Below are 25,265 nucleotides of genomic sequence, written 5' to 3' on the forward strand. Positions count from 1 at the left end.
CAAGTACATCATTAGGTTATTTATTAGAGATCTCTCTGTTTTTAAATGTGAACACTAATAGCTATAAACTGCTCTCTTAATTGTATCCCACAGATACCATTTTCATTTGAGTCTAGGAATATAAAATTTCCTCCCTGATTTCTTCAATGACCTGCTGTTCACTAAAAAGTATATTGCTTAGTTTCTAAGTACTTTCTGTGGTTTCTTTTGCTGTTGATTTCAGATTTATTCTATTCTGGTCTACGAAGATAGAATTATTTCAATGTTTCTATATTTGTTAAGGTTTGCTCTGTGACTGCTAATGTGATTAATTTTAGAGGTTTCATGGCCCATTAAGAAGAACGCATATTCTATATCTATTGGAAATAATAGTCCGTAGATATCTGTTAAATCTAATTGATCTATAGTATAGGCTAGCTCTGTAGTTTCTCTGCTGGTTTTTACTTTGGAAGACCTGATTAAAGATAAGAATGGGGTACTGAAGTCTCCCACTATTACTATATAGGACCTACCTAACCTTTCATGCTATTTGGTGTTTGTTTATTGAAATTGGGAGCCCCCAATACTCAATGCACAAATATTTACAATTGTTCTATCTTCTTGATAAACTGTTTCCTTCATTAATATGTAATGCCTTTCATTATCACTTCGGGCTAGCTTTGGTTTAAACTTACTTTATCAGATATCAGAATAGCTACAGCAGCTTGCCCATGGCTCCTATTTGTTGGGTAGTTGATTTCCATTTTTTGATTCTCAGTTTTCTTATGTCAGTGAGGAATATATTTTGGCGACAACAGATAGTTGGATCTTGGTTTTTGATCTAGTCATCATCTTTTAATTGGTTAGGAGAGGCCATTTGTATTTAAGGTTATTGAGAGGGGTCTGCTATTCAGTTGTGGATTACTGGTAGCTCTTTTCTTCCTCCCCTCTTGGTATTAGAAGTTTGCTGGTTTACTCTGTTGTTGGACCTGATGGATCCCTTCCTGGCTCTCCTTTGTCTGTGCTCATGAGACTGTCTTCCTCTATGTACAGTGTTCCCACTAAGTATTCCCTTCAGTGCTAGCTTGTTTGTCATGAATTACCTTAGTTTGTGCTTATTTTGAAATGTTCTTCTATCTCCATCAATGTTATGAGATAAATTTGCTGGGTATGGAAATCTTGGTTGACAGTTCTTTCTTTCAGGAACTGAAATATATCATTCCATGTTTTCCTGGCCATTCATTCATGCATTCATTCCTTGTGGGGGACATGCCATAGTGTGTATGTGGTAGGCAGAGGACAACTTGCAGGAGTGCAATCCACGTAGGTTCCAGGGATTGAACTTAGGTTGCCAGGCTTGGCGGCAAGTGCCTTTACCCACTGAGTCACCTCAGTGGTCCAAAATCTGATGTTATTCTCATGTGTTTGCTTTTGTTTGTCTATGAGTAGTCATTTACCCCTTATCATTTCTAATATTATTTCTTTACTTTGTATTTTTGGTATTTTTGACTATGTTATATCATGGAGAGGTTCTTCCCTGGTCTATTTGGAGTTTTAAACACCTCTTGTGTTTGGATGTCCATTTCTTTCTCTGGGTTTTGGAAATCTGCTATAATTTCACTGAATAAATTATGTATGCTTTTAGACTTTATCTCTGTTCCTCTTACCCATGGTTTGGTCTCTTGAGCTTATCTTTGCCACTGATGATGCTTTCACTGTGTTTTTATTTGATAAATTTATATTTTTTTTCATTTCTAGATTTCTGTTTTGTTTTTTTTCTTTCTTTCTTTCTTTCTTTCTTTCTTTCTTTCTTTCTTTCTTTCTTTCTTTCTTTTCTGATTCCCCCTCCATGTTTTTAAATTTGTCATCCAAATTACTGACCATCTCATCCACTTTGCTAACTTTCTTGCCTAGGCCCTTACTCCATTCATCTACTCATATGTCATCAATCCTTTTAAAGGCAGAACCATGAAATATTTTCTACATTTCAGTCATTTCATTATCTTTGGAGTCCAGGATTGAGGAGCTGTGAGTTTACAGAGGTGTGGCAGTGACTTCTGGGTCATAAGCTTTGTGTTACTTTGCTCTGCTCTATACAGCTGTTGGGATGGAGCTTCTGCTAGTTTTTATTCCTCCTCCCTCTCTTTGTGTTTTTGTTTTATTTTACATGAGCCCTCTTGGTAAGCTGTCATCACTGACATTTATGTTCCCTATTGCTTTCTAAAAGGGAAGTCAACTGCAGTAACAGATTAAAAAATATGAAATGCTTCACAAGTTTTTGTGTCATCCTTAAGAAGGGACCATGCAAATTTCTTCTGTACCCCTCCAATTTTACTAAGTGTGCTGTTGAAGCAAGCACTGAAACTATAGTTTTTGAAAGCACAATCTGTCATTATCTACTAACATAAATAATTATGTTTTCTTGATCTGGGGTTGGTAGCATGCTTGCCTAGCATGTCCAAAGCTTGGGGGTTGATCCCCAGCACCACATAAACCAGGTGTGGGGCACACGTCTATAATCTGAGAATTTGGGAAGTAGAGGCAGGAGGATCAGAAAGTCAAGGTCATCTTTGGCTAAGTGGCTGTCTCAAAAAATAAGTGTGTTTTCTTTAAGTGCTTTCTCAGCTGGAATTAGTGCTACACATCAGTCATACATTTATGTACAAACTTATGAGACAGTGTGTAGTATTTTTACTACTAGAAAGAAAAGAAAGTAGCCTGAATTTGTATAGTTAATAGGCCTATTATGTAAGTTACAACCAAACAATGGAATAGTACATAGCCATCCTAAAAACAAAAAATTCAAAAAACAAAACAAAACAATCAAACTAAAGACTGATACAGAGTAAAACAGAAGTAAGTTTGCCATTTGTAAAATTTGCCAATGTAAAAAAGGCAAAGTACAGAAAAGCATGCTCAGTATGATCCTATTTGGGCTTTTAAATTTTATAATTAGGCTTATATGTGAATGGAAACATTCTGCAACATCACCTTTGGCAATGGGTTCACCTTTGGTGCTTTCCTGACTGGCTTTCTAACCATAGGATTGTCCCAGAGGCTGGGGGCTATCTTCTTTCCCTTGTGGAGTGCCAGCAACCAGTATCCATATGATAAGGGATGAGCGAAGAAAGAAAAGGAGGAGGGGCTCAGGCAAGGGAAAAGAATGGAGATCAATCCAAAGTGAAGATCAACCATGTGGCAGGGCAAAGCACTAGCTAGGGAAGGCTAACATGAGTGCTGGGACAGGCCAGAAAGGGAGCGTGCAATGAGGAAAAAGAAGCACAGAGAAGTCAGCTCCCACATGAAAGCCTGAAGTCATGATTCAGAGCAGCTAAGAAGTAGTTATCACTGGCCCCAGAGCACCAAGCATTTTTGGTGAGAAAGAAGGTGCAGCTGCAAGCCACTGCTACAGTCCCTACAAGGACACAAGTGCCTTGTGTCTCTTTCAGACAAGGAGGAAGGCCCAGGAGCCTCTAAACACACCCTCTCTCTTCTGGAAACAAGAGACTAGCAATCCCCAAGGCCTCTCCAGCACTTGCTTACTACTTTCCTTGCAGGGCCTTGGAAATGTCAATTGAAATAACACATGTAAAGCACTTAATACCATCTCTGGCAGAGTAGGCCCTACAAAAATAAGCCCATTATTAAGTTGTTTACAGAACTTTTCAAGAGTTCTAAGTATTACAACTGCAAAAGTCATTGAGAAGGTCTTTGATTTCCAGCAAGATCCATGCCTCCCCACTTCCCTGAGGATAAATAAACAGACTGCCTTCCTAAGCATTCAGTACAAGCTAGGAGCTGCTGCTTCTGTGTTTTTTATTTTATTTTTTTCCTTTTGTTAGACTTTCCAAACAAAGCTGCCCTTATCAGACTACAAGTCTAAAAGCACGCCGTCATCTCAGAAGCCTGTGATTTCAATAGCCGTTGTGACTGTAGTACATTTTCCTTTCTTTCTTGATATGGCTAGCACAGGAGCCCACTTACCACAGCGGGAGGGTCATTCCACTCTTCATAGGAGATGGCTGCGTATGGATAGATCCGGTCATTGATGATCTGCAGGGTTGCCAGGGCAATGGCTTTAATTGACTGGAAGTATGCTTCCCAGAACCATCGAGCCTATAAAGAAAACAACACCGCTGGAGGTGAGCAAGTGAGACAGTGGGAGAACTAGGTGCCCTTGTCAAAGCCAAGTCTGGGTCTAGGTGATTCTGTTATTCCCAGAGGTAGGGGGGATCCCTGCTGACCATGCCAGTTCCATCAGAGGGTCGCTTTATTAAAGGCAGTCAGAATAAAATGGCACCAATGAAGGCACACAGAGTCAGTGAAAGAAGCTCTGTGAAGATGAAAGTACTAGAATGTGACACCAGGCCAAGTTCTTCTTTTTTTAATATAACACAAAGGCCTGGGGAGATGGCTCCATGGTTAAAGCATTTGTCATATAGGTATGAAAACTAAACATTGGATCTCCAGAGCCTATGGAAAACACTGGGTGGCCATAATGGCCCACCTATAAGTTGGAAGTTGGAGATAGGAGATCCACAGAGCAAGCTTGCCAGCAAGACTAGGTGGATCAGTGAGCTCTGACTTGACTGAGAGACCTGCCTCAGTGAATGAATGGAAGAGCAATCAACAATAATTCCTGACATCAACCTCAGGCTTCCACATGCAAGCACCACACAGACACACAGACACACAGACACACAGACACACACACACACACACATGCATATATTCACATGCATACCACACACACACAAATGAAAAAGGATACAACATGCATATCGCAAAGGGTACAGGACTTGTGTACAGCTAAGTAAACGTTTACATCTGTACATAACTACTACACAGATATACTACACAGTCCAGCACTGCAGAGTCCCCGACGGCACTTCTACTCAGCATCTTGTCTCTTTAAAAGCACCCATGACTCAGATTTCTTGTACTCACTTGATTTCCACAGGGATGGCATCAAATGACATTCATTCTTTGCCACTGACTTCTTTACCACACTAGGAATACCTAATCATGTTTTGGAATCAAAGCAATGCTGGCCTCATAAAATGAACTGAAACACATTTCCTTTTTTTCTATTTCTTAAGAAATTTCATGCAAAATTGACATTTTTCATCACTGAAAAGTTTTAGAAGAGTTCACCAAATAAGTCACTGTAGTAAGTTTCTTTTATATATATATATATATACACACACACACACACACACATATGTATCAGCTTCCCAAATACTAGGATTGCAGGCGTGTGTGACCAGGCCTGGTATTTTTATTTTACATGAGAGAGCATCTAACTCTGTCGCCCAAAGTTGCAATCCTCCTGCTTCAGCATCCTATGTATTGGGATTACATGCACATGTTAACATGCCTGACTGAGTGGTTTTAAGTTACTGGGGTTTTTGGAGGGTTTTTTTTTTTTTTTTTTTTGAGACCGGGTCTCCTTATAGCCCCAGCTGCCATGGAATGCACTGTGTAGACCAGGCTGGCCTTGATCTCACAAAGATCCATCTGCCTCTGCCTCCCAAGTGCTGGGACTAAAGGCATGTGCCACCACACCCAGCAGAATAATACAAATTTTGTTATCAATTTGAAAAATACTGGTTTTTAAGAAGATTTGAAAAACACTGGTTTTTAAGAAGATTCTTATTTCATCTAGACTGTTACATGTACTGGAATAAAGCTGTGCTGAATGCACTCGGGGCCTGCAGTCTGTAGTGGCACACTCTTCATTCCCCATACTGTTGCTCTGTTTTCTTTTGTACTTGATCAGTCATTCTGGAACTTGGTCAGTTTTAAGAATTTTTTCAGAAAGTCAGCCTTTGTTTCATTCCTTTTCTCCACCATGTATTTTTTCATTTTATGTTTTCATTTCTTTTCAAAATATTTTTTATTTATTTTGTGTGTGTGTTGGGGCGGGGGGGCTAATGCGTGCCACACTGAGACCAGAGCAGAACATCCAGTGTTTTCCTCCATTGTCCTCTTCCTGTGTATGTGAATGTATGCATGTGTCTCTGTGTGCATACATGTATAAATTTCCCACCTGAATACCAGCCAAAGGCCAACTGTGGAACACAGCATGTAATTCAAGATGTCTCCAGTCATCCTCCCCATCCACAAATTGCAATTCACTTAGAGAGGAAGAGAGCTCTGCCAATAATCACAGCTCAAGTGTCTCGGCCTGAGTATGAGTGAGCTTCTCAGGTTTAATTGCTTCTGCAGAACCATGGAGACAAGTGCTCAGAAGGCATGGTAATTTACAGCTGCGTAAGGCCTTGCCATCAGCTACCTGTCCACAGAGACAAGGTCTCAGCCATGCTGTCAATGTATGAAAGCGCCACTCGCTGCTATCCTCCAGAGAGCAAATGCAAATACTATGTTCCCCCATCCCCAAGAAAAATATGAGCCATCTTTATATCTATGTAAGAAGTACTCTTCAGCAGCCATGCAAGTCCCCCTTTGGTGGCTGTACAGCTGAACAGTCACACAGGAACAGGCCAGATCAGTAATGCCCTCACCAAGGTATTTAACCTTCCTTGGCTAAATTGACACCACTGTAAAGGCAAAAACACAGATTTCATAACATAAGAACTGAAAAATTCCTATAACATTTTTACATTAGAAGCTCTGAAAGGGAGAGGACAGGGGTGGGTATGTGTGGAAGTTAGCTTCAAGCTATCACAAGCAGGGCCTGAGGAAATGGATCAATGGACAAAGCACTTGCTGCACAATAGAGACGACTGGAGTTCAAATCCCCAGTATCAGCATAAAAAGCTGGGCAGGTGTCCACTTGTAATCCCAGCACACAGGCAGTGGAGACAGGAGATCCCTGGGGAAGCTGGCTATTAAGACTAAGTAGAATTGATGAGTTCTGGGTTCAATGAGAAAGTTTTCCTCAATAAATAAAGTGGAGAGTGATTGAGGAAGACACTAGACAAGAGTTTCTGGCCTCCACAAATGTGCACACACATGCATATACACATACCCACACACATGCTAACTTGCATATACATACACGTACACCACAAGTATACACGCAAGAATAACTATTGTAAGCAAGCAGGAATTCACTTGAAATTGTTATTTCAGTGTGCAAGTCAATTAAATGGTATGAATATTTTTTATTTTCAGTTATGCCACGCCAACAGGATTAGCAATTAACAAGTGTTTACAAGAAGCCAGTGCAGCACAGGGGAAGGAGCAACAGTGACGGAGCATCTCTATGACTTGAAGCTATTAGACCTACCTGCTTTTTGCCTCTCTAAGATGAAGATCATACCATTGACCTCAGGCAGTTGTGAAGATTCAAGGAGATGAGGTTTACAGAAATCATCCCTGAGGGCTGGTACAAGATAATTATGACTGCTCCACTCAAAGTACATGCTATGGTTTGAATATAAAAGGCCATCCACAAGATATATGCCTTGAATTCTTGGATCTCAGTTGGTGGGTACCATTTTGGAAAGTTCTGGAAACTCTAGGAGGTAGGGCCTGGTTGGAGGAATCAGGTTATTGGGGGCATGCCTCTAAAGGCTATTCTGCCCAGTCTCCTCATTCTCTTCTCTACCATGAGTTGAAAAGCCTCCTCCTTCACATGCTGCCGCTGCCATGATGAATGACATACAATATAGTACTGGACCATGAAGTATTGTCCTGGGTATCAGAGTATTCATACATAACAGGGCAATGTCTTGGAATAAGCCTTTTGGGTTTTTTCCCTTGACCTTCTCATTCGTGCATAGCTGAAATGCAGACAGGACTAGCTACAGGTGGCACAGCTGTAACTAAAACAGAAAGGCCACCATACTACAGGCGACAGGAGCAGACCACCATGCTGTAGGCAACAGGATGAGAAAGAGAGAAAGGTGGTTTCCCTAATGGCATCATTTAGTCAATACAGACTGCTTTCAGTGGAAGGCAAACAGGTCCTTAGTTCTTCACCATGGTGAGGCTGTCTTCTATATTCAGTTAAATACCTTTCATATACTGTCTCTTATGCAAAGACTACATTTCCCAAAATACAAAATTATTTTGTTGCAGGCAATAAGATTTTACACCTGGAAAAGTCAACAATCAGAACTGTTAGCAATCAGTTAGCAATATACAAAGTAATTATAAAACCAAGGAAGGTAGAAAATTATAGAATACGCTCAATAAAATTAACAGCTCTATTTCACTTCCATTAGGTTCCAGAAGGCCACAAAGAACATCAACACTAAAACAACTCTGAACAAAGCAAAAATTTAAATTTTCAAAAGATAAATAACTTTGTATGATACAACCCTGCTAAATTCACTGTTTTGTGTGGTTTTTTGTTTTTTTAGATTCCATCGGCTTTTCTGGGTGCATGATCATGTCATCTCCAATTGAAAACAGTTTGACTTTTTTGTTTTCTAACTTTTGCCCCTTTTCTTTTTTTCTTTTTCATTGTTTAGGACTCTGACCACACTGCTAAGTAGAACTGTTGAAAGTGAACATCATTATTGAGATGTCTATTAGAGAGAGGGGTAATGAATATGTTTCCAGTAAATGGAGTCCTACTGTAGCACTCTTTCAATGACACTTTATCAAGTTATGGAAGCTCCCTTCTTTTGGCTGAGTGATTTTCTCCAAAGTGATTGCTGACTTCTGTCAAATGACCCCCCCCATAAAGTAATCCCATGAGTTTCTCCTTTATTTTATTAATTTAGTAATTTATAATGGTTAAACTCCCTGAATGTTAGCCAGCCTTGCATTCCTGGCTTTACTTCGTGAAGATCTACCAACCAACCCTTTTTCCATATGCTGAGTTTGCTTCATAGTATTTTCTTTAGGGTTTTTTTTATTTTGTACTGAGGAATAAGGAGTTTATTAAAAGACTTATTATTAATGCCATGGACACACAGATAGGCAACAGCATGGTGGGAGCTCTGAAGAGAGTTAGGGCCAAGTACCAGAGACAGACAGCTTGGTGGGGCTGAGGAGAGGAGATCATAGGTTACAGAGGAGAAGGATGGGGTCTCATACTTTTCTGAGGCTGGGGGAGGTTCTACAGCACAAGCCTGCAGCCAAGCAGGGAAGGGGGTAGGAAGTTAATATGTGCTGTTATTTTATATAAAACACTAACAAAAAAGTCTTCAATTAAAATATGAAACAATTCTAAAACTATACCAACTACAACAGAATCTTGGTGTCAAAGATGTTTAAACATGAAAAAAAATGGAACTTAGAATTCATTAAATAAAATACACATTACTATTATTTTTTTGCCCTTCAAGCAGGCCTTGGAAGAGCAGCTGTCCCTTGCTCCTGTCACTGAGCTTATAACTCTGTCATCCTGTTCCAGAGCCAATGTCCTTTTCATCACTGTCCCGCTCATAAGGCTTCCTGGAAAGGCATAAAGAACTGATGCCAGGCTTTCCAAAAGGTTGGCTTTAATCCACTCAACCTTTCCCCTACACAGACTTCTCTGAATGTCAGCAAGGAAAGAGAACATGTGTCTTAAGCACCTCATCAAGGTAGTGTCATTAACAAGGTTAATAGGTTCAAACTGAGTAGGAAAGGCCCTGTGTATTCAAGGGCGATCAAATGACTCCAGTGTGCTTAAACACAGTGAGTCCCAGAAAACACATAATTAGTGAGGTGGGCAAGCGTCAGTTAGAGGGCAGCCCCAGCTGAGACTCCTGTTGCAGCATTAACTCAACTGTGGTAGTAGAAAAGGTAGGAGATTGGACTAGATCTAACTTGAGTCCTGCCATCAGGTACTTACAAAATGCTGGCCAGCTGTTTAACTTGTTGGGATCTCTTTAAACTGAGACAGAACCACATGGTCTCTGAGGACACTTCCATATTTGATATTCAATGATGCTCCTGTTTCCTCTGCTCTTCCATTTTGGGTGTCTCTCTGCACTCCAAGACTGACCTGGTATTCAAGATCCTTCACTATGTGTTGTAACCAACTTGCCTAAATATGGTCCACTATTTCCTCTTGCTTTGTCTGTAAGTCACCCCCCGCTCCCCCTCCCCCCCACAAAACACTGGCTCACAGACTCAAGACCATTATTTTCTTCATGGTTCTCTCTTTCTCTGGAATGTTTTTGCCTTCTCTTCAATTTTCCCAAATCATATCTGAGGAACTTCCAGTCTCCAGCCCAGCATTTAAGGAGCTTAGACACCTCTACTCTGTACTAACACAAATAAAAAGCTGAACAAACTGAAAAATCAATTTTTCAATCAATCAAGCAAGTGGGGTAGCAGGACAAGTCACCGCCCCCAAACTGGAAAGACAGGTAACAATAGGTACAGAAAGCTCTGCAGGTCAGTGCCAGGTGGGAAAACCTGAGCTTAACTGATGACTCTCTATGAGAACACAGAGGATTATGGGGAAGAAAAGAGAAAAAGAAACAATATGAAAGAAGTGTGGAACAAGTATGAAGGAGTCTCATATGCTGGGAGTGGTGGAGCAAAGAGGAGAAACAGAGAAGGAACAGAAACACTCTTTGAATAATAGTGACAGAAATTCCCAGTGACTGTCAGGCCCCAAACCACAGATTCCAGAAGCTCAGAGAACAAAGAATAAAGGCAAACAAAACAAAAGCCTTTGGTGAAAGAGATGACTCAGAGGTTTAGGAGCACTTGCTGCTCTTCCAGAGGACCCAGGTCATTAGGTGGCTCACAACCTCCTGTAACTCCAGCTGCAAGGGATCCAATGCCCTCTCTGCGGACACCTGCATGCACATGGCAGATACTCACACAGGGACATGCATATACAGAAGTTCAAGCCAGTCAAAATTCCGACATGGCTGTGGGAGGGTCCTCTGAGGCCTCACCCCCTATAGGAGGAGCTACTGGCAGTTGAAAAACCCAAAAATAAAATCTCACATGCAAAAGTGAAAAATAAAAAGGATAATAAACTATGAACACTCCATGTCTGTGGATCAGTTCCTTGAGAGACACAATCTGCTGAAAATCATGTAAGAAGAAATAAACTGAATCAATGTATAATAATCTTCCAAAAGAAATAGGCACCAAGGCCAGATGGATTCATTGGCAAATTCTAAACACTTGAGGAAAAAATTATCCAAGTTCACCACAATGTCTTTCAGAAGATAGAAGTCAAGAGAACACTTAACTCTCATATGAGGCCACATTACCCTAATACCAAAATCAAAAACAGCATCAGAAGAGAGAACAGACTAATATTTCTCATGAAAATAGAAGCCAAACACTCAAAAATGTTAGCAAATCAAATCTAACAATATGTAAAAAAAAAAAGTATATACCAAAGCACGTGGGGTTTATCCTAAGTATACAAGGCTAGTTCAACATTCAAAAATAAATTGGTACAATTCATCTAAATCAATAGACTAAAGAATAAAAATCATATGATCACATCAATAGACACAGATATATAGCATTTCACAAAAGTTCAGCATGCATTCATGACAAAAACTCCCAGAAAACTAGGAATAGAGCAGAACTTTCTCAACTCCACAAAGAACATCTACAAAAACCTAGAGCTAACATCAAGCTTTTGTGGGAAACTCAAAGCTTTCCTGCTAAGATCAGGAACAAGGCAAGGATGTCCCTTGAGGAAATTCTTCAACATCACAGTTATTCTCATTCAGACTTAGAAGTCCTAGCTAGTGCAGTAAGACAGAAAATAAATAAATAAATAAATAAAAGCCATACAGACTAAGCAGGCAGAGATAAAACTGTCTTCTTCACAGAGAATGACCATCTATGCAGAAGACCCAACAAAATCAACATCAACATCACTACCATCCTGGAACTAATAAGCAATTATCACAAGGCTGTGGTTACAACCTTATAAATGAAAGTCAATCACTTCCCTACATACAAGCAATAAATAAGTAGAATTTTAAATTGACAATGCATTAAGCATTGACATTAACACCCCTCAAAATGAAATACGTATCTTAATCAAAATCTCAGCAGGTTATTTTGTGGATGTGAAGAAACTGATTGTAAAGTTACAGGAGCGACAAAGACCCACAATAGGCAACTCAATATTGAAGAAGTAAACGTGAGCAGACTGGTGCTATCTGCCATAGTAATCAAAGCCACGTCATACTAGAGAGAGAACAAATAGATCAATGAAACAAAGTAAAGACTCCAGAAAAAGACCCATATAAAATAGCTAACTGGTCACAAAGGAATACAGGCAATACAAGGGATAATATACAGACTTTCCACAAAACGTGCTGGACATACACACATACACACACACACACACACACACACACACACACACACACACAAATAAACTAGACAGGCTATACATCTTCATAAAAACTAATTCAAAATGGATCACTAGCCTAAATTTAAACACAGTGTTTTGGTATAACAACATAAATAAATTGCTGATGTTAGGCCATTAAAATTAAAAATCTTGTTCTGCAAAATTAAAAAAAGTCAAGAAAATAAGAAGATAAGTTTAGACTAGAAAAAAATATTTTCAATAAGCATATCTGAAGAAGAATTATATTCTGATGTGAACAAACCGTGAAACTCAACAGCAAGATGAATACTAAGATTAAGAAACAACAAAAGCCAGGCATGGTGGCGCACACCTTTAATCCCAGCACTTGGGAGGCAGAGGCAGGCAGATCTTTGTGAGATCAAGGCCAGCCTGGTCTACATAGTGAGTTCCAGGACAGCTGGGGCTACAGGGAGACCCTGTCTCAAAAAGTTACCCCCCAAAAGAAAACAAAAAAAAGTCCTGAGTAGACAATTTATCAAAAAGGTAAACTGATGGCAAGCATTAGACAATTACAAAATAAAACATTAAGATACCAATACCTATTTGAATGCCCCAAGTCCAAAACACTGACACTATTAAATGCTGGTGAGGACATGGAGCCATAGGAACTGCTCATTCATACCTATTGGGAACAAAAACGCTACCACCATGGCAGAGGACAGCCATTAGGTTCTTACAAAGTTAAATATATTTATAACCACATGATCCAGTCATTGTGCCCCTTAGTATTTATCTAAATATATTGGAAACATATCAATACAAAATCTAACACATTGGTGTTTATAGCAGCTTTATTCATAATAACCTAAAGCTGGAAGCAACCAATATGTCCTTCATTGGATGAACAGGTAACTCTGGTACAGTCAGGCATTGGAACATGATTTAGTGCTGAAAAGAAATGAGCTATCAAGCTATGAAAAGATACAGAAGAAACTTAGCACACTGCAAAATGAAAGATATCAATCTGAAAAGTAAATACTGAATTTTTCTGATATGACTTGAAGAAAAGACTGAATATGGAGACATACAGAGAGAGAAAGGTAAAGAGATTAGTGATGCTGGGGGATGGGAGCGGAGGGGATGGTTAGGCAGAACAGAGGATTTTTAGCACAGTGAAACTATTCTGCATCATATGGTAATGGTCAGCCAAACCCATAAAGTGCAGTCAAGAATGAAGATAGTGTAAACACTGCAGACTCTGAGTGATAATGATTTGTCATTGTGGCTCATAAATGACAAGGGATGACCCCTGTGATGAGGGATGCTGGCAGTGGAGGAGGCTGTTTACCTGTAAGGACCAGGGGTATATGAGAACTCTACTTTCTGCTCAATTTGGCTATGAAACTAAAATTGCTCTAAAAATAAAAATTTTTCTTTAAAATACTATCTATAAAGTCCATGCCTTCCTGGAAATCGTCCTGAAGTTCTCATTCACCTGACACTTAAGTTTCACAACCCTCAGCATCTATTTTCTACTCCCTGTTGTTTTACAGGGAGAACAAAATTAATTTCCAGACAGACCAAAGACTTTGATGGCAGGGCCACAATGCTGAGTAAAATTTACTAGCCCTACATACGAGCAAGAACTTGAGAAATGGCCCATAAAAACTACACTTTCAGGACACTAGGTTCTCACAGCAACTCTAGCATATGGTCCTGTGACCCAGAAAACTAGAACAGACTAAGGAGACAGAGCTTTATCCTCAATGCCACAACCAACTTCTCCCGATAGCAGCAGAGCAGGACTCAACTCGGTTCAACAACAGTGACTCTATTTTAAGCGCTGCCGCTCAGGGAGCAGCTGAGAACCATTTTAAATTAGCAGGCACAGCCTAGTGCAAAACTTCATGGGTCATACCTTGGTGACCAAATATTTTGCTCTTCTCCTAGGAGCTCACATATAGTACAAGAATTTTTTTTAAGTGATTCTCTCTATATAGCCTAGGCTAGCCTCAAATTCACCATGCTCCTACCTCAGTCTCTGAAGTTGTGGATTATATGCATGTACCACTATACCCAGGCAATAATTCTTGCTATAAATAAAGTTTCTCCCAGGATTTAATTTGTCTTCTTATCTCACATTTCCATCCTCCTAAAAGCATGCTAGAATTTGGGATACATTGTGGGTATTTATTGCTACTGTTCTTCCTTTTTTGGGTATACCTATGTGTGTGCATGTGCTCACATGCACATGTGGAGGTCAGAGGCTGACTTTAGCATGTCTTCTTCGATCACCTCTTTTTGAGACAAGGTCTCTTATTGAACCTGGAGCTTGGCATTTCAGTCAGGCTAGCTGGCCAGTAAATCCCCAGAATCAGCTGTCTCCACCTTCTGTGTCCTGGGGTCACAGATACATGCCACCACACCTAGCTTTTATGTATGTGCCAGGGATCCAAACTCAGGACCTCATGCTTGCCCAGCATTTTACCCACTGAGTCATTTCCCCCAGCTCCCTGTTTTCTTTTAAAAATTATTAACAGTCGGGGCTGGAGAGATGGCTCAGTGGTTAAGAGCCCTGGTGGATCTTGTAGAGGACCCAGGTTCAATTTCCAGCATTCACTTGGAGGCTAACAGTCGTCCATAACTCTGGTTCCAGGGGATCTGACTCCCTCTTCTGACCTCTGTGGGCATTGCATGACACAGGTGCACCTACCTACATGCAAGCAATACATTCTCATATACATAAAATAAAAATAATAAAATATTAAAAATAAAAAACTATTAATAGTCTACCCAGTTGGTACAGATAGCAAAAATATTAACAAAAAGAGTTACAAATCTCTATAGCATACTAGATGGACACTTCTTGGGAGCTGAGAACTTATCCATGCCTTCCACTTAGCTGCCAAGAGCTTGTTCCTTTACTCTAGCATTCTCCACTCCCAGCATTTTTGTTAGACATCTCTTAACTTGCTCCACTTTAATACCATTTGCCTGGAGTTGAATGAAGAAGGTTTTACATTGCTACCCAAGCCATGTCTCTCTAGCATATTCCAGAGAATATCTGAAGAATTCTCAACATCAGCACACCGATATTCTCGTAGGAAATATACCTCAACTTCCCTTAATATAGCTTAATTTCTAGAAGTTCTAGATCTTCACCTTCCACCCAAAGCTGTGGGTCACTCAAAGGCTAGAAAAAAAGTAAGTACATGACCAGTACTCAAATTCTATTCTCAAACAACTGTCTGGAAACTTCTAGAGGTCCATATATAAGCACCCATCACCCTCCTAAGTTGTCACATACAACACAAGAATTCTTTGGAAGCATTTGAAAGCAAAGTATTCTGCCCGTTCATCTCCAGCCTCAGTATTTATATTTATGGGGGCAATTAAAGAATTAACATACAGTAGTTCTGTCATAGAAAATGGCTACAGCACATATTCCCTAATAATCATAAAACACAGGCAAGTCTGAGTCATAACATCCATGGCAGTAATTTCTTAGAGCAAAAAAGTGTATTCATTGAGTTCACAAGAGTTTTAATTTAGAAAAGTGTTTTCAAGGGTCAGTATATATTAACAATTTACGTGGCATCAGATTACATGGTTGATTCCCAGAAAGAGACAACAAACCTAGTTTTCAGAGAATAGATACAGAGAAAGAACTAGATCATGGGTAAAGCAGGGGATACAGAATGGAATTCCCAGCACCTTTCTGTACCCTGTGAGACAGTGTTTAGAAAGGGAAGAGTAAACCTCTTAGAGAAAACAGAAAAGACAGCACAGACCAACACCTCTAAACTCCCAAAGGCCCTGGATCTCAGTGGGGACAAATGTTCATGGAGAAAGGATGAAAAGCAAATTGAATGGGCACCTCAGGTAAAGCTCATGAGCATCATCATCACCACCACCACCACCCCCAACCCCCAGCCCAACACTGACCCTGGGCAGGTAGAGCTGTTGCCTGCTTTACCCTCCACTCATCCCTAGTACTCAGAACTGTTCCTAGCACGAAGCCAGGCTTCAGGAAACACCTGTGGATTAAAGGAGACACTTGCTATGTAGAAGGCATGATTTTAAGTGCTTTACCTGTATTAATTCACTTAATCCTCACAGCTCAAGGAAATTACCTCTCTTTTATGATGAGAAAACTGAGGCACTGACAAGTTCATGAGAGTTGTTGGTCCTGCTTTTCCCTGGTTTTCAGATTTAACCTGAGCAGCACTGAAAGTGTGTGCCAAGCTAGCTCTGGTAGAACTTACTAAAGGAATCTCAGCAATCAAAGCTTCTTAACTCTCTATAAAGTCCAACTTTTCCAGGAGCTCCCCCCTTTCCAGCCCAGTTCTATGTGCTCCAAGCTGAAGGAAGAGAGGCACTGTGAGTTCCTGTGCTGTAAAGTGTAGGAAGAAATAAACCCTTTCCTCCCCAAGTTGCTTTTGGTCAGTGTTTTATCACAGCAATAGAAAGAAAACTAGAACAGGCATTTAACATCTGGCACAGCGGAGGGCAAGAATTACTGTTAAGACTCTCAGTGGTGGGGGAACCTAGAATGACCCTAACCAAGAGGTTTCTTCAAGATTAGAGACCACTGTCTAAGCAGCATGATACACTCTTTCATCCATCATCAATTTCCATGCTCCTTATGATACAGGTGGGAATTAGTCCTTACTAGGGACTATAAAAACAAAACACGATAAAATGAAAAGTATTTGAAGGCACACGACTTGTCCAAAGTTATACACTGAGAATCCTTAAAAGGTTCGGGCTTTGTGGTACACACCTATAATTACGGTATCTGGGAGGCTAAGGCAGGAAGATCCTGAGTTTGAGGCCAGCCTGATCTACACAGTGCAATTCTGCCTCACATAATCAAATAAAGAAAAAATATGGTAATAATATACTTGTTCCCAGCTGTGGTGGCATATTCCTGGAATCCTACCATTTGGGAAGTTGAGGCAGGATGATTATAGTGGGTTTGAGGCCAGTTCAAGGCAAATTATCTATCTATCTATCTATCTTTACTCTTCTGTTATAATCACAGACTATGATAAATGGCTGACATCACTGGAAAATACTGATGGAAACAGGGTACCCAGAGTCACCTCATAAACCTTGATTTTGCAGCAGGCCAGTCCTTGGTGTTTTCTACACACTGCAGTGAGGGACTCCTTAAAGCATTACACATCCCTGGCTCCAATCCCCTTTCAGGCGCTACACTATTCCTACTACTTTTCCTTAGCAAGTAGCTGGGAATGCACTAGTAAAAATATCTCAGGGGTGGACCTCACAGTGAGGTGCAAAGCCCTTTCACAAGTGAGCCACTAGCTGACAACTACTGGCTTTGGTCTTTCCCTGACACAGACATCAGTACAAGCTGAACTGTGTCTATTCAATAGCCCTATAGGGAAGCTACTAACAACTAGGGATATGACTGTATTTGGAGAAAGAGCTGTAAAGAGATGACTGGGTCAAAATGAGCTGTTAGGATGGGCTCTAATCCAATTTGTGTCCTTACAAGAAGAGAGAATTTGGACACACAGGTACATGAGCTCAAGAGCACAATGTGTGAAGGGCAGCAGGAGGGCAGTCATCAGTGAGCCAAGAAGAGAATCCAACCTGCCAGTACCTTCATCTTGGCCTGGGGCTATCAGGTTGTGAGAAATATATTTCTGGTGTTTAAGCGCCCAGCCTGTGCTACTCTGCTACGGCAGCCACAGTAGACTAATATAGATATTAAAGATGGCACACACAGTGACAGACAGCTCCCCCGTTTGAGGCTGTTGGCTGCTCTAGAACAAAGACCGTAGACTGTACAACTCTGAAGCATGTGCAGTATCTTCCCTAAACTGGGCATTTAAGAAATATTTCAGATTGGAGCTAGAGAGACAGCTCAGTGGTTAAGAGCACTGGCTGCTCTTGCAGAAGACCCAGGTTCAGTTCCTGGAACCTACATGGCAGCTAATAACCATCTGTAACTCCAGGGGAATCTGTTGTCCTCTCCTGGCCTCCACAGGCATTGCATGTACGGGTGCACTTACATACATGCAGGCAAAACATTCGTACACATAAAATAAAAAAATATATGAATCAGGAACTGGAGAGATGGTTTGGTGGTTAAGAGCACTGTCTACTCTTGCAGAGGACCTGGGTTTGATTCCCAGCACTCACATGTTGGCTAACAACCATCTGTGACTCCAGGAGATCTGACATCCTCTTCTGACCTCTGTGGGCATTGCACAACATGGGTGCACTGATATACATGCAGGCAAAACATTCATACACATAAAAATATTAAAAATAGATAAATCAAAAATTCAGATGATGATAATTCAAAAGGTGCTCAAAACAAACAAAAATGGAGCTTCATAAATAAAACTTCACACTTTGAAACCACAGGCTTCAAATTCTTCCAATCCTTCCAGCCACATACTTAGCCCCTAGAGTCTACTTCCTCCTCTGTGGGAGAAAGAATGACAGCTACCCCACTGGATTTCAGGATGAAGGGTCCATTACAGAAGGAGGCTCAGAAGTTAACAGAAACGTCTATTCTCCCTGAGCAGGCTGGGAAGTGTAAGCCCACAACCACACCCAAAGCACTGCTTGCTACCACAGGGGCCACAGAGCAACACTGTACACAGCTTACTTAGCTTGTGCTCTGAAGGAGAAACAGTCTCTGCCACACTGTCCTGTCCTCTCTGCCAAAGACAAGGTAATTATCAATGGTGTACTATTTGAATTCTAGAAAAGCAAAGAGTCTCTACTAAGGTCCCTCCATTGAAAACCTCACCTAAGCCAAAGGCATCATGAGACAAGAGGGATTTTTTTGCCCAATATTTTTAGAATTACAAGTTTGGTTTCTTGCCAAGGACACTAAGCTGAAGTCATCTAATACCCATGGGTCACTGGATGTGCCTCTGAATACCAAAGCTCTGACTCCTACTCCTCAGGCAAAAGCCGAGCAGATGTGGGAGGGCAACCCATTCTTCTTCTGTGCCCTCTTATAAGATCCAGTTGCTGCTGACGGCAGACTGGACTCAAGAGGGTGGTGGGAAGTGCAGCTGGGTTATCTTACAATTGGGGTTTGTTGGTTTGTGAAGGCTTTAGAACTGAGTGTGTAAACCCCGTGGTCCTTTCACTGTGCCACCTTTCCTACCAGTGACACTCCCAGACACCGAAGGCGGCTTAAGAGCTGCATGCTTTGGCCCTATTTGCAACAGAATGCTTTCAAAATAAATGCCACTTGGGGAAAGTTGGAAGAAAAGGGGGAAAAGAACTAAAGGTAAGAGAGGGCTTTGTGAATACTCTTAGGAAAAACCCCAGGGTAACGACCTCCTGTCCTATGGGAAACAAGAAGGGGTCGAGGAGGAAAAGGGGGACACCTGAGTCTTGTTTCCTGACGTGTGACAGACAGCTCCTGAAACAGAAAGCCAAAGGTTTCAAATCTCAGGGGTATCACCTTCAAATATGTCAGCGTTCTTAGGGTGGATCGGTTTTCCCAACTGCTGAGACCCTGCTGGCAGGCGAGGTCCTAAGCAAAACACAAGCCCTGACTGGGAGCCTTTGAGGAGGCAGGAGCCATAAGGAGTTCAAAGGCAATGAGGGCCAGTGGCCTGCACCTTCAAGAGTCACAGGGTTGAAAGGTTACTAAAGCAGGAGCCACTGACCAATAAACCCATGTTTAGCCAACCCTCTCCACAAAGAGACTAGAGAATGCATTCTGCCTGCCCAGCTTTCTGAGTCATCCAACCTCTGGACTCCAAGGTTCCGTAGGCCAAATACAGAGTGTCTTCAGGGCCTAGCAGCTGACCAGCCCCCTCTCCTGGCTGGCTCCATGAAAGAGCTGAAAGGTGTGCTGGAAACCTTTAATCAAGATCTGTGATCAAAAATAAATAAATAAGAGCACAACTTGGGTCACCCAGCTATAAAGGAATCTGCCTGGGGTGAGATTTCCCATGTTTGCTATGCTAAAACCAGGAGAAAGAAAGCACGCATTTGTTTGACTAGAGAAGGTAAATATAAAACAAACCCTACTCCAGCCAGGCCCACTTGAAAGGCTTGCCCCCTTTAATTAAAACACACATGCACCCACCATGCAAAGCAACTCTGAGGGCAGAGCTTGAAAGCTTCCTTCACCCCCAAAGCTACTGCATTGGGAGGAGGCTCTCTCTTTAAAGAACAGTTGCAGACAGCGGCAAGGAGATACTCAGGCAAGTTCTTTTTCTTGGCATGACTATGAAGTCAAGTCAGGGTGCCCCCACAGCCCTTTGCACTGTTAATACACATTCCAAGAAAAAAAATGGATACTCCTGCAATGCGGTGCCCTGTGTCACTGTTCTTCCTGACCCAGATCCTCTGGGAACCATTCCCTGTTGGAAAGCACCCCAGCTTCCAGCTGTGGCAGAGCCACATTCTACTGAGGATCCAGAAGGAAAAGTCCAATGTCCTTTCCCCAAAGGACTCTGAGCAAAACACTGTGTTGGTGGCTGTCACTTTTATGCCCACCCTCTGTCACCTGAGGGATGACAAGCGCCAATGACCAAGAGTGACTGGTGTGTTACAGAACAGCCTCTCAGGAGATCTGACCATGGTGCCTGTCAAGTGTGATGTCTCCAAACCATGGCTCAGAAAGCCCTTCAGAGTGGGGACCTGATCCCTCGCCCAGTTAAAACTCACTTTAGCAGCCAAGTGATTAAAAAAGTGATGTCCTGGGACTGGAGAGATGGCTCAGAGGTTAAGAGTACTGACTGCTCTTGCAGAGGACCAGGTTCGATTCCCAGCACCCACATGGCAGCTACGAACCGTCCTTAACTCCAGTTCCAGGGGAATCCGAAGCCCTCTTCTGACCTCCGCGGCATTGCACGACACAGGTGCACTCACATACGTGCAGGCAATACACTCATACACATAAAATAAAAATAATAAATTAAATATTAAAAAAGTGATGTCCTTTTCTTGCTCACTTGCTAATCTAATGACTACAAACATTGTACTCATAGCTATATCATGTGCCAAGTTGCCTATAGCTTCCTAGAAAAACAGATCTGGGAGGATATTGGTGTTTGGTTGTACTCTCAGTTGAAGAGAGTACAAGTTGTGCCTATTGTCTATACATTGCATCACAACCTAAGGCTTCTCACAATTCCCTCCTCCAAATGTCACACAGCTGCACTCAATCCTCATCTATGGCCTAGACATAGAGACAAAACTCAAGGCCTTTCCAAAGCATAAATGATACCTGTACAACCACCTTAAGGCTTGTCCAACCAGCCTGAAATTTAATAAATTTATACCTCAGTATAAATGTAGATGTCAAACACTGAAAAAGGAAACCACTTGTTTCTTTCGGTAACAAAATATTGAAATCAGGGCTGGAGAGATGGCTCAGCAGTTAACAGCCCTGGCTACTCTTGCAGGGGACCCAGGTTTGAATCCAAACACCTACATGGGGGCTAATGACCATCCATAGTTCCAGGGGACCCAACACCCTCTTCTGGCCTCCATGGACAATGCAAGACACTGGTACATTTATATACATGCAGGCAGAACACTTATAAAATATAATTTTTAAAGTACTAGAATCTGAAAGAAACTGGCAAACTACTTTCCTACTATTTAAGTCCTTATTAGCATGGATAATAAGCACATAGTGAGTTATTTTACGGAGCTAGGGAATCGAACACAAAGCCTGTGCATGCTAGCCAAGTACCCTACAACTAAGCTGCATCCCCACATTATAACACATGTACCCTTAAAGCATCCAGAAGAAAGAATACTATATTGCCAGAAATGGTTTACAAAGAGCTACATTTTCACCTGGTCCCACTCAGAATGAATAGAAGTGACAAAAACAACAAACTAAAAGGGCCGGGTATGGCAGCCCACACCTTTAATCCCAGCACTGGGGAGGCAAAGGCAGGCTGATCTCTATGAGTTCGAGGCCAGCCTGCTCTACCTAGTGAGTTCCAGGCTAGCCAGGGCTACATAGTGACCCTGCCTCAAAAAATAAAATATAATACATGGAATATAAATACTTGCTCTTAAGACCCATAGCCCAGAATTACAAGATGATGTGTGCTACTATAAAACGATAAATTACGCCCTGCCAAAAATAATTAGGCAACTGCAAGCTCTCAAAGCTCCTAAAATGCTGAGAGACAATGTGTATACACATATAATATACTGTCTTAGCATCTGCAGCTATACAGAAATCCTTTATTGCTACTGTTGTTCAATGACGTGGAATTCTAGACAGCGGCAGCATAGACATCACTGCACTACACTGTGCAAATAAACAAAATGGCTTATTATAAGTTGTAATAATGAATCAGTTTAACTCTCACTGAGGACCTGAAAACACACCAAACACACTTGACCATCTACAAATTACTCTTTTGTAAACCTATATATTTTTCTGAGTACTTGTATAATGAATTCATAAAACCTACTATGACATTTCCTGTATTGAGTGAGGAATTCTCAGAAGTGCTTAGCAAATAATCTCAACCTGCGGGACACCAGCCCAAAGACTAAGACAATTCGTATATAGGCTGCAAATGAATGTTTAACACCTTTATTAGAGAGGCCATTTCCCCAAGCAAGACCCCATGTTGGGGACTCATTATGAGGGATTAACCCATGGTTAACTTTAGAGACAGCTCGCCAGTGGATGCCCAAGGAGGAAGCACAGACCTCCCTAACCTCTGGAAAGAATAGTCTGGAGCACATGTTTACAACATGCTTACAGTATTCAGTGTATCAAAATTCCAGTATAAGCGATTGTATATCCTATCACCAGGAAGGGGTTAAAAAAAAAAAAGTTAATTCTACCATTGTAGAATCCCAGGCATCTTGTGTGATGTAGTGGCTCCCTACAGAAGCTGAATGAACAATAAAGGAGCTGTATTCTCACGTTTGCTCAACAGCAACCCCATATTAGCAGCTGCACAGGTTGATCTGGCTACTGTACTACAAACACTGTTTTTTTTGTCTCAACCTCAAGTTAAATGACTGTTTTAAAGTGACTGCATTTGCAAAATGTTGATGTCCAAAACTACGTGAAAAGGAAAAAAACAATGTTATGTCAGAAAGGGGTACAGCACAGTTAAAACAGCGCATGCCCACTGACTTTTCTTATCACCACTAACCTCCTCTACAGCTCTGGTGGAAGATCAGGAAGGTACAGAGAATGCCCCCCACCCCCAGGATGGCAAGGCTAGAAAGCCCAGAGGAGGACAGTGAAGATGCTTGGTTCCAAATGCCTGGAAAAGCACTCTGGGAAGAACATGCCAAAGATTTTGAAGCTCCCATCAAGCCACTGGCCTCCATCCAGGTAATGGCTTTTCCTTCCCCTCAGCTGCTGGCCGCAAGAGTTTTCCAGCAATGAAAGAAAGGAAAAGTGGTATGGGTGAGGGAGGGGCAGCTTCTAGTCCATCCTGTGTGGGAGAGGGTAGAGAGGACCAGGCATCGTTGACATTTATAGAGACCTGGGGTTTTCACAAAGCACTCTGGGAGGATTACTGAGGGTGAGTGATCTGGTCTAAAAGGGGCAGCACATCAGACTTGGCAAAGTCCCTATAACTTTGATAACAGCAATGCTCTAGTAGGCTGGAGCCAGACACTGCCTTTAGGAGACAAACAGCTGCCAAGCAGCTCACCTGAGCCCTTTTGGCCTGCCTACCACCCGAATAGAAGACCAGCTGCCAGGGGAACAGCACTTGTCTTTACAGGGTAAAAACAGAAACCCTTAGAAGCCTTTCTGCTTCAGCCTTTTCCTGGCTGCCTCCCTTACCAATGGCCAATGGCAGGATCAGACCTACAAAGGTTAATGGCCTGGCTAGCCTCCTTTCACCCTCAAATCACCACCTAACCTCTTCTTCCTGGCATTTCTCTTTTTAATATCAGAAGTTTCACACGGCTGCTTGAGCTCCTGGACTCAGCAGAAAGGCCCATATAGCTGTCAGCAAACTGATAAGAACTTCCAAATGACTCCACTGGGCCTCTTTATAGAGAAGAGCCAAAGCAGACCATAAAGCAAGAGGGCAGAGGCCATGGAAACCAGCCGCTCACACTGCTTTGCCGGGACACTAAAATGAGCTGCAGATTTATGGGAGTGTTTTAGCCCCTGGCCCATATCATCTGGGGGCTGAGGCTCATCTGTGCTCTCCAGCAGGACTTCAAATATGAGAAGGAGCTGGCCTGGTGAGAAAGGGGTGGGAAAAAAGGCTGAGGGAGCAGACGGAGAAAGAAAAGGGGAGAAGCAGAGAGCAGGGGGATATCCCATCCTAGAATGTATTCTCCCTCCATCAGGGCATGAACAACTGCTGTGTCCAAAGGCATGTGACACTCCTCTCAAGTTCCCATGAAAAGTCCTGTGTATAGCTCACACCCACTCCATTCTGAGTCGTCAGCTGTCTACCACCCAGATGTTAATTCAGATTTTAATTTTCTTCTGTACATTATTTTGCTTTTAATTTTTTATTTTCAGAAAAATGAATAAAAATCATGACTTGGCAGAGAAGAGATTAGATGAGGGGGGAAACAGTATAAAATTTTTCACTGGAGATGGGGAAAAGAAATAGATAATCCAAATGTGCCACAGGATTCAAATGAAAAGGCCAACTAGTGAATTGGTAATGTTTATCTCCCTATGAGCAATTCTGGTCCTAAGAGAAAATCAGAGGTGACCTCCCTCCTCACCAAGATGCAGAAAGTACAGAGCTCACAGGACTGAGTGCTGTTTCAAGTTTCTGAGGCCAGAAGCAAATGCATAACACATTCGTGCTCTGATACTGTGGTTCCTGAAGTCCATGCTCCTACCGTACCAGGAAGCTCCTTCCAAATTCAAATGCAAACCCCAAGAAGCACTCCCAAATGACAGCCACAAGGAGCAAGACCAGAAGGCACATGCTTTCAATGCAGGATCTCAACCTCTCCCCAGCATTGGCCACCCGGGTTTAGACAGGAAAACTGAAGCTTGGAAGGTAAATAAGCTGCCCACAGTCACAGAATTCATAAACAGACAGCCAAGCACAGGATTCGAATTCAGGTCGCTCTCATTCATAAGCCCTGTGCATTC

The 25,265-nt window shown here is 41.8% G+C and overlaps 1 protein-coding gene and 1 non-coding gene across 2 annotated transcripts in view; both read right to left on the minus strand.

Moving 5' to 3' along the window:
• Ext2 (exostosin glycosyltransferase 2) overlaps window positions 1-25,265 on the minus strand; it is a 162,149-nt gene that overhangs the window by 88,965 nt on the left and 47,919 nt on the right. The window contains exon 8 of the mRNA XM_008855042.3: window positions 3,964-4,095. Coding sequence (XP_008853264.1) covers window positions 3,964-4,095 — 132 coding nt within the window. The remainder of the gene's footprint in view (window positions 1-3,963; window positions 4,096-25,265) is intronic.
• LOC115067933 lies at window positions 2,232-2,338 on the minus strand. The gene has a single exon (XR_003847291.1). It is a non-coding gene; the product is annotated as a U6 spliceosomal RNA (small nuclear RNA).

Source organism: Nannospalax galili, unplaced genomic scaffold (assembly GCF_000622305.1).
Source record: "Nannospalax galili isolate Female #2095 unplaced genomic scaffold, S.galili_v1.0 scaffold1287, whole genome shotgun sequence".
NCBI lineage: Eukaryota > Metazoa > Chordata > Mammalia > Rodentia > Spalacidae > Nannospalax > Nannospalax galili.